General features: G+C 34.7%; 1 protein-coding gene across 1 annotated transcript; it reads right to left on the bottom strand.

Annotated features, from left to right (window-relative positions):
- Positions 1-3,988: 3,988 nt before the first annotated feature.
- Positions 3,989-7,283, bottom strand: LOC133802553 (ferredoxin--NADP reductase, root isozyme, chloroplastic). Its single transcript, XM_062240891.1, has 5 exons — positions 7,007-7,283; positions 6,778-6,834; positions 5,808-6,140; positions 5,505-5,724; positions 3,989-4,772 (listed from the first exon to the last, which is right to left on the bottom strand). The coding sequence occupies exons 1-5, from the start codon at positions 7,034-7,036 to the stop codon at positions 4,273-4,275; spliced, it is 1,140 nt and encodes a 379-aa protein (XP_062096875.1). The 5' UTR covers positions 7,037-7,283; the 3' UTR covers positions 3,989-4,272.
- Positions 7,284-9,718: the final 2,435 nt, after the last annotated feature.

Below are 9,718 nucleotides of genomic sequence, written 5' to 3'. Positions count from 1 at the left end.
GTTCATCATGGTGTATGATGCTTCAGTATCGAAGAAGACTGCTAAGTTGACTGGCCAAGCATATTTTGTAGAGAGGATATGCATGGAGATGACTGGTGATGGCTGTATTGTATTGATAACTACCATGTGGTAAAATTCATCTGAATTTTCCAGTTGTTCGAATGCATAGAGGGACTCTAAATTCATTTCGTCATCAGTAGAGAAGATGGATTCTAAGTTATTTTCCTCAAGAGATATGTCAGTCGTTTGTTGAATGTGGGAGATTAGTTAGGCAATTTTCCCTTTGGGGCATTGTTTGGCATAATGTCATTTCTTTCCACAGATAAAACATCTATCAAACTTCTTCTTGAAAGAGCACTTCCTCCTTAAGAATTAGAATGAGCAGCGTCCTTTTTCCTTAGAGAATTTAAAGGTTTTAAATGTTTAAACCTTTTATTGAATTTATAATCTTTTGGAAGACAAGAACATGTTGATTCTTATGGGCATTTGATCAGTAGGCCTTTTTGGTTGCAAACCTTTTCGAACCTCTTGGATTGTTTCATGAATTCTTGGATGAATTTGTGTTGAGAGCACATCTTTTCCAATGCCTTCAGAACTAGCTGATAGATTTCTCCTGGTGGTTTTGGTATGGAAGAGATGAATGCTTGTTTTAGATTTGGATCATCAATTCCACCTATTTGGTAGGACTGTTGGGTCATCTTCTTGTAATGCTTCTCCAAATCTCTCTTATCCATTGAAAACAATTTAGTTTGAAGAATTTCACACGTAGTCTTTCAGTGACTTGAGCGTCTTGTCCACATAATTCAATATATAGATAGGTCAGGGCATTTGTGACAATGGAAGTTCTAAGAATGTCATATGTCTATATTCGCCTAGACTTGTCCATCAATCTTGTAGGGTACCTGTAAACCAAAAGACAAAGTTGAGGAGAATCATTCTTGTCTGTGCTTCTGGTTTTTTTGATTCCAGGCTGAGCCAAGCCTGAAACTCTTGGAACCTCTCACACCATGTTGATGGAGGGAGGTCATCTAAAGTAAAAGTTTGAAATTTTGAACTTTTACTCTTTTATCGTTGGGGGACATGTGGTGTTCTTGATTCATTTCCACTTTCGTCTTCACTTGTGATAATTGGTTTAGTCTATGAGGTTGATCCATCAGCAGGTTGAACCATCAAGTGTGGAAAAGCTCCATCGTCATCGCTGGATAAGCTTTAGAGATCACTAGGTATAGTATCATTAGAAGTTGAACTCATTTCTTCAGACCAGACATCTGAAGCATTGTCTGAGTTAGCCGAAGAGCCTTGATCGTTTGAGTTAGTTTCTTTTTCTGCGATGTGGAGAGTGTTTGTATGTCGAATCATCCGTGATAGAGGTTTTGTGGCTGGGTGAACCATAATTTGCTTAAGTTCGTCTGTCGATTGACTTGGTGATTACTTCTTCTTTCCCATTTTTGTCTTTTGTTGTTGACTTTCATTAAGCATGTGTCTTAGTTGTACAACAGAGTCCTCTTGCACAGATCCAACAATAGGGAAAGGCTGGGAGGTTTTTGACATTATAGCAAACTGCCAAGGAACTGGCTTCGTAGTTATCCCGAATGGGGACGAAGTTCCCAAATAGCTAGTGGAAGGAGCCTTTGTCGGTTCTTGTTGGCAAAACTAGTTCTTGAGGGAGTCATATTGAGATTTTAGGCTCTTCATCTCAGCTTCTTTTGCTAATAATACTGGCATTGAGACTGAGTTTGCTTTAATGATGGTCATAAGTTCTTCATGAGTCTGTTGGATTTTTTTAGAAAGTTTATCGATGACAGTAGTTTGAGATTTTTTTAACTACTGTCTCTATTCTGGTATTTTGTAACTCGACTTGTTTTAAGACCTTGTTTTGGACAATCATATTTTCTGATTGCCAGTTGATAACTTCTTCGGCTGGAGATACTTTTTTGAGAGACCCATCCACATTACTAGTTGTGGGGTTTTGAACCTTTGGTTGGTGAGAAACTGTACCTTGGTCGTCTTGCCTATCAATTTTTTTGAGTGGAGGAAAATCTGACTCATAATTAGTAATAGTCATCATACATACTTGTGGAATGTATCAGAACTGATTTTGAGCAGAAAAGACTTCTCCGTGATGTTGCATTCATTTTGCTATTTTTTTGTAGCATGGCAAAATGTTTTGTTGAGGAGATGGAAGTGTAGGCTACTAGGAGTTTGTTGGAGTAAGCTTAATGTCTCATTCAATTGGTTCTGGAATAAGGACAGGTAAGTCTTTGGGAGCAGAATATTGGACAATATAGTCAAACTTTCTAGAGGGTTGGCCAAATAACCCTATTCCCTTTTCTCATTTTGCTAACTGTTGCTTAAGTCATTTTTCTGAGCTAGGACGTCGCTTTGGGAGGTCTTCTCCTGTTTTTAGGCATCTTTTACAGTCACAAACATATCAATACTTATGTCCGTCCAGAGATTTGAAAACATAAATAATGCTGCCTTGAAAATCAAAGGATTAGATTTTCACATCAGTTGGTGTGACAAAAATCATCATATACTGAGTGGTAAAGCAACTGAGTCTTTGTTTGAGTTCTCTCTCAAAGAGTTAAGCGCCCATACTTTGCCATGCCTCTCTTTAGTATATGTGTATAAGTATATATATATATATATATGTATAATATATATTTATATATAATATGATATTTGAAAATTGATTAGTATCAATACAAATAATGTGAGAATATATTTTGATTGAGATTGATCTCCTTGGGACAAAATCTTAAAATGTAAACTTTCTTTATTAATTCATTTTAAATGTTACAAAAATAATTTACACTAATTTATTTAATAGAAAATTATTTTTTTTATTTAATATATCAATGTTCTATGATATCAACTTTTAAAATATTCAATATTTTTTTTTTCTTTATTAGCCAAATTGGATTTTTTTTCTCGTGTAAATATGTTAATTTTAAATGTTAATGTTTAAAAAATAATGAATACTATGTTTTTTTAGATGTTTTGTTCTTCCATAATTTTATATTACTTTTTAAAATATTTTATTATATTACTAATAGTAATATTATGGTAAATATTATATACATACTAATTATATTATTATTTAAATTTGTTTAATAATTTGCCTTTAAAAAAAAAAGAGAAGAAAAGGAGTGCCCCTCCTAAAATTGAAGTCTAGGTCCCTCCCTCTGGTTAAAATCAAATTTTTGGTATACTTGTACAAGAGACGCATTTTAAATTCTCTTTTATACAGCCTAAGTTATTGGTTCTTTTGATCACTTGGCATGCTCGAGTGAATTCTTGGGTGTATGTCTCTGGTTATATTAGCTCTCACAAACATATGAAAATTGGTGCTATTGCTGAATAAATTTGCTACATGTTTTAAAGGGTAATGTGCTAGATAATATATTAGAACATGTTTTGTGAAAGAAGCCAAAGTTTTGAGAACTGGATATTAGAAATATTTTAAAATTATTTAAGGAATATTTGTTGTAATAATACTACATGTTTTCTACAAAGAGTAGGAGTGAGAGAGAGGAAAATGAAATAATTAGAAATATTTTGAAGCATGAACAGCTTTCCTTTACATGTAGAATAGTTATGAACAGCTGTATATTATAACTATTTCACTATTTTCTAGAAATACATGTATTTTACCTCATCTATTGGTAGTGTTCTCTCATATTAGATTAAAGTTGACTTAGTTGAGTTTGGTTGGTTGCATTTATACTTGCTCTCCTCTCACCCTTTATTATTTGTCAGTCCAAAAATTCTTGGTATTGCAGGGCTGGAAACTTGTTATGACTATTGGGATGATTAGGCATACAGTTTGGTAGAGTTGGGGAGGTGAAGATTCCTCTATTTAAGAAACTAGGATACTACTACAAGAACTAGGATTGTAGAAGAGAGTAAACATATTCCATGTAAGACTTATAAACAAGATAGACATGAACAATGCAGAAGCATAACACAACTAAACAGAAGACAATACTTGATGGAATAAATAAGGCATGTATTGGCAATTAACATTTCAGCAGAGAGCAGCAATACAATCATATTAACACTCATAAATGACCAGTTCAAAACAGTTTCTCAATTTGTTTCATCCCCGAGAAAATTGTTCTTCTCTCGTATTATTCAACAATACAGATGAATGACAACGCTACTACTACTCAAGCTACTCCTTAAATCTTATTAAAAGGGGATGAGAAGAAAGAACATATCTGGGTAAGCCTAGACAGCAATGAAGATGCTGGTCCACAAATATATGAGGTATCAATAGACTTCGACGTGCCATTGCTTGTTCTTTTTGAGCTGTGAAAGTTTCTCTTCCCAACTCTCCCCTCTCTGCTCAGCAACCCTCTTGAGGGTTTCTTGGATTCCAGGCATCATTCCTTTAAGTCCACAGAAGTAAATGTGAGCTCCATTGTCCAAGAGTTTAAAGATTTCGTCACTGTATTCTTCAATCTTGTCTTGGACATACATCTTGCCACCGCTCTTGTTCTTTTGTTCTCGGCTAAGTGCTTTGTCGTAACGGAAGTTATCTGGGTAGTCCTTGAGATATTTGGTGAACTCTTCATCGTAAAGTAGGCTGTCATTGTTGGCAACCCCAAGAAATAGCCAAGCAAGCCCACCAAACTTGAAAGTTGGAACAGATTCCATGAACATACGACGTAGATAGCCTCTGTATGGAGCAATACCAGTTCCAGTAGCGATCATTATGTGAGTGGCATTTGGATCATCTTCAGGCAAAAGCATTATCTTGCCAGAGGGGCCTGCAATAATAGGAAAGATTTGAGCATAAATGAAATAAAAAATGGAATTCTTGTTACTCTATGAGCCAGCATTACGGTGGCAGTTTGACACTTGTGATGTGAAGAAAGATTCATTAATCAACTACAACTTAACGATATCCAACAAATAAAATCTCTAATCTGGCATTTCAATGGGAGAAAAAAAAACTTCAACCATTGATTTGATCTTTACTAAATAATGAACATGACAAGTGAAACCATGCTCAAATAAATTAGCCTATAATGTGTGCTTTCTTTTTCCTTGGTTCCTAACTGATGGACCTACTTGCATTCTGGTTTCATTTTATTAAGTCATTTCCCCTAGACCTACTTGAAAGGGTGGTGGCTGCTTAAATCATCTAAACCAACCACAGAAAGGCTTTTCCAATACCCCATATGCAAACGGACCTCTCTAAATAACCATATTAACCAAGGCAGCATCATTTTCGATCCAAGTACCTGCAAAGTTTATGAGAGTATACTCGATATTCTCATATTATTATGTACCCGGAATACGCTATAACTAATTAGTGACTTCTCAAACTAAATAAAAAATTAACATTTTAACTTCAATGTGAGGTCCTTCTAAAATTCTAGAAGCAAAATATATATATATATATATATATTCGACATTATAACTACCGACATCATACCCTTTATTGGATTCAGCATTTACCTACCGACATTGTAACCTTTATTGGTTTCGACATTTACCTGTAATTTTAACTTTATCTCCAGGCTTCGAGTTGCACAAGAAGTTACTGCACACCCCGTTTTTGGAAGGATCCTCTTTCCCTGTTTCGGGATCATAGTAAACAGCCCGACGCACACACAAGCTAGCTGTCTTACCATCAAAGAAATCTCCATACCTAGTTGATGCTATAGAATAAAGACGAACATTGTGGGGCATTCCAGGTTTCTTTGGGTTTTCACCCTGTGATGCAAATGAATAATTAGCATAATGTTTCATAATGAGGCCTAAAGTGAAGATTATACATAATGATCTTGATGCCTCACCGGGGGAATTACACCATAACTTTGTCCTTCCCAGTAAGGTACATTGCCACCGTGATCAATCACGACATGGCAAGTCTCTCCAGGTGCTTTCAGGCCTACAATCCTCTCAACAGAAACAATGGTTGCTGTGTAAGGCTCCTTAGGCTTGTGTAAATTCAACGGAGGCTCTTTGGCATCTTCGAGTTCTAAAGGAGAAACAGCGACCTTAGGTGCAGATGCTTGTTGCACTGACATACACAGTATTTTCCGATCTCTTGACACCCCATTCTTTGTCTTGAAGTTCAAAGATAATGTAGGTGTCCATAATTTATCAGGAAAGTTTACAGTATTGGTCTGCAAAAAAAAAATCAAACCAGTTTCTTGAGAAATCATTAGTTAGTCTATACATACACACCATGGATCAGATTATATTGTATTCCTTATGATACAACCTAAATTCATATGTCCTAAAAATGCCTCACAACTTATTAGTTCAATGGATTTTGATAAGAGTAATGACTAGTAAAATCATTAAAGAGGAACAACTCTATTAAAAGTGCATGTGCATGAGCAACATAAGCTTCAAAACTAATACTACTGAATATGAAGAGGGAGAAAAATTTGTTGTAATAGAATAAAATGAAAATTACATAATAAAACCAAAACAGAAAAATATCAAAAATTTGAATTTTCAATTACAAAATCATGTATTCTCCAATCTGGAAAACGACAGATGCTTGACACTGCCCTAAGTTGAAGATATTTCGTAGTAACTTTAGAACTATATAATATATATATGAATTACATAAAAAAAAATAAAAAATTTGAAAGTAAAAGATGTATCTCAAAACATCCATATTAGATTACAAAACCTTTCAATTGACAAAAAAATGGAAAAATGCAGTAATTGTTAAATGGGTAAATAAATAAAAAGTTAAAAAAAAAACAACAACGTCATGATCCAGGAAGAAAAGAAAAATCAGCAACAAACCTTAAACACAGATCGCTTGAGGGAGCAATCACTTGCAACGGGAACAGTCACAAAAACCTGCAAAACGAAACCAAGCAAAGCAAACACATCAAGCAAAAGACGATTTGGATTTCACCAAACCAAGAAAGAAAAAGACTAAAAAAAGTTTTCACTTTCCTCAACATTCTCGAGAACCAAACAAAGGGTATCTAAAAAAATAGAAAAAGAGAGGGAAAAAAAAGACACAAACCTGAGACAGGGTGGAAATGGAGTGAGACATGGCGGAGAAATCGAGAGAGAGAAAAAGAGAACGAGAAAGAGAGTTGGGTCGAGAACGAGAAGATTGAAGAGAGTGAGGGGTGTTAATATAAGGAAGGAGAAGAGTAGTCGCTGTTAGCTGTGTTCGAGAGAGTGATGATCCTTTGGAGTGTATCAAAGGACGGGTTTGGGTATGGTTTGGTTCCTTTTGTTTGCTCTTACTGTATCACTACGGCGCCATCTTTTGCTCTCTCTCTTTGATTGACTTTCTTTATTATTATTGTTGTTCTCTGCTTGAGTAGTAACTTGCAATTTGTTTATTATTATTTTCCTTGTGCTTTTTTCTTTTTAAGGAATAAACTAATTGTTTATTGCATCGAAGGGGCCCGATAATTATAACCTAAAAGGATTATCACATCTCACCACTAGTAAAACTAAATTAAACTCATCTCCACCAAAATTTTGTTGTTGATGTATTCAAATTGGCTTTGGGTGTAACTTTTTATGGACTAGTGGTGTTTAGTGTAAGAATTCTACAAGCTTCAATTCAAATTTGATAGTCATTCTAAATAGCATTGGGATGACATTTGGCTAAGCATCTCGTTCACTTTCTTATGTTGGTAGCAATTTAGATATTGTGGTGCATGGATTGGCTAAAATTGTTATTTGACTAGACAATAAATTTTCTTGGTTGTAAGAGGTTCCTCTCTAATCTCTCATGTTTTTCAATATTGAATAGTGATAGAATCTATTCCAACAAAAAAAAAAGTTTGAATGGAATTAGCATTATCTTGATTAATTTTTTTAAATGGTTGTAATGTAGGATCTCATTTATATAAAGTCTATATTGATGTTCTATATTGTACAAAATAATATCCAATAGAAATCATAAATACATGCATAGAAGTAATTTTCATACAGAGATTCAATAATAGTACAATAGATATTAGAACACTTACAAATACACAACGGAATAAGACCACACCATTTGGATTCTCTAACATTTTGTCATTGTTAAATACTAGGTATTGCAAGGAATCCAAACCAATTTGAAATAATACCACAGTCTTCTCAATCTTTCTCTAAAACATCCCAGTGTTTATGAGAAGGGAATTCCTAGAAAAATAACTAAGAGATAGTAGGCGGCTAGATATAGAATATTAGGAGTAGATTTTTACCTTGTCAAATTCATTATAATCTAATACATTCTACAACATTAATATATATAAGCAATTAGCTAGGACATAAAATAGGTTTTAGTTTCCCATTTTATTTTAATTATTTAATAATTATAACTATTTAAATACTTGTCAAAATTAACCAATTAGAATTTTGACATTTATTTAATTCATTTTCTTTAATATTAATACCAATTTATCAATATTAACAAAATTGTCTCAATTAGCTATAATATTCTCTTTTTGAGACTTTGCAATGAAAACCTCAAAAAAATTTCTATTTCTTTTCTCACAAAATATCGATAAATAATTTAACATTATTCATTTCTATTGACCTAGCCAATATGATATTTGAATAATTAATAAGTAAATTAATTATTCAAGATTATTAGGTTCATTTTGATAAGAGATGACATGGGAACCATGGATCTATGAACTCAAGATCCAATCAGTTAAGTGAGTTTATTTATAACAAATAATCTCACTATCTTATTAATTCATCGTGGCTCCACTATAGTGTAACGCCCTACTAATCCAGGTTGTTACACCGTAGGTTAGAAATAGTGATTAACACGTTAATCGAGTCATTTGGACTCAAAAGTGTAATTAAGGTTAAACAATATTTTAGGTGTAACGCCCTACTTCCTTAGAACCGTTACTAAGTGAGTTTAAAACGTGTCATTAGCTCGCTAATCGAGGTTTTAGGTTAAAAGTATGACTAAATTGAAATAAAATCTGTTCCAAGACATTAAATATAAAACGTTTGGTTATTCATTGAAATCTCATAAAGTTTTACAGTTGGGATCCCAAAACTCTGTTTTGAAAATATATTACAGATCAAAATATACACATGGTCGACTTAGGCGACAAAACAACTATTACAGTACATTTTCCCAAATATAACCCTGGCCATGGCAGCCAGGTATGTCGAACATGTACCCGTCGCTCCACGCTCTCCATACTCATGGTTGGTCGACCTTTCCTTTGCCCTTACCTGCACCATAGAGCACCTGTTTGCCGAAGCCCAGCAAGAAAAATCAACACAAAAAAGATAACATATGCATATCTATCAACAACATATAACAATACAGCCAACGGGCTAAACACATAGCGGCCATGCCGTCCCAGGCACTTTACCAGGCCCTGGGTTCGCGGTCTTCACCGAGAAGATGACTCCAGCATCCTAGGAGGGTCTCGCCCTAACGGCTTGCACTCTGCATGCTCAACGCCGTTCCTGGCCCCTTGTCGTGCTCGACTTTGCACTCCATGTGCTTAACGCCGTTCCCGACCCCCTTGCCGTACTCAGCTTTCTGTCGTTCTCGGCCTTCGCCGTTCATTCACAAATATGCACTACATAACATAATATCAACAAATATTTAAACATATACTAAACATAGACAATAGGGCTACACCCTGTAATTCATTCACATAGGGCTATGCCCTGCAATACAAACAATAGGGTCACACCCTGCTCTACAGGTACAACAGTTTTCTTACTTGTGTCCCAAGCTATCTGAGCATCGCAA

This window comes from Humulus lupulus, chromosome 9 (genome assembly GCF_963169125.1).
Source record: "Humulus lupulus chromosome 9, drHumLupu1.1, whole genome shotgun sequence".
NCBI lineage: Eukaryota > Viridiplantae > Streptophyta > Magnoliopsida > Rosales > Cannabaceae > Humulus > Humulus lupulus.
This window is presented reverse-complemented; position numbering and strand designations above follow the sequence as displayed.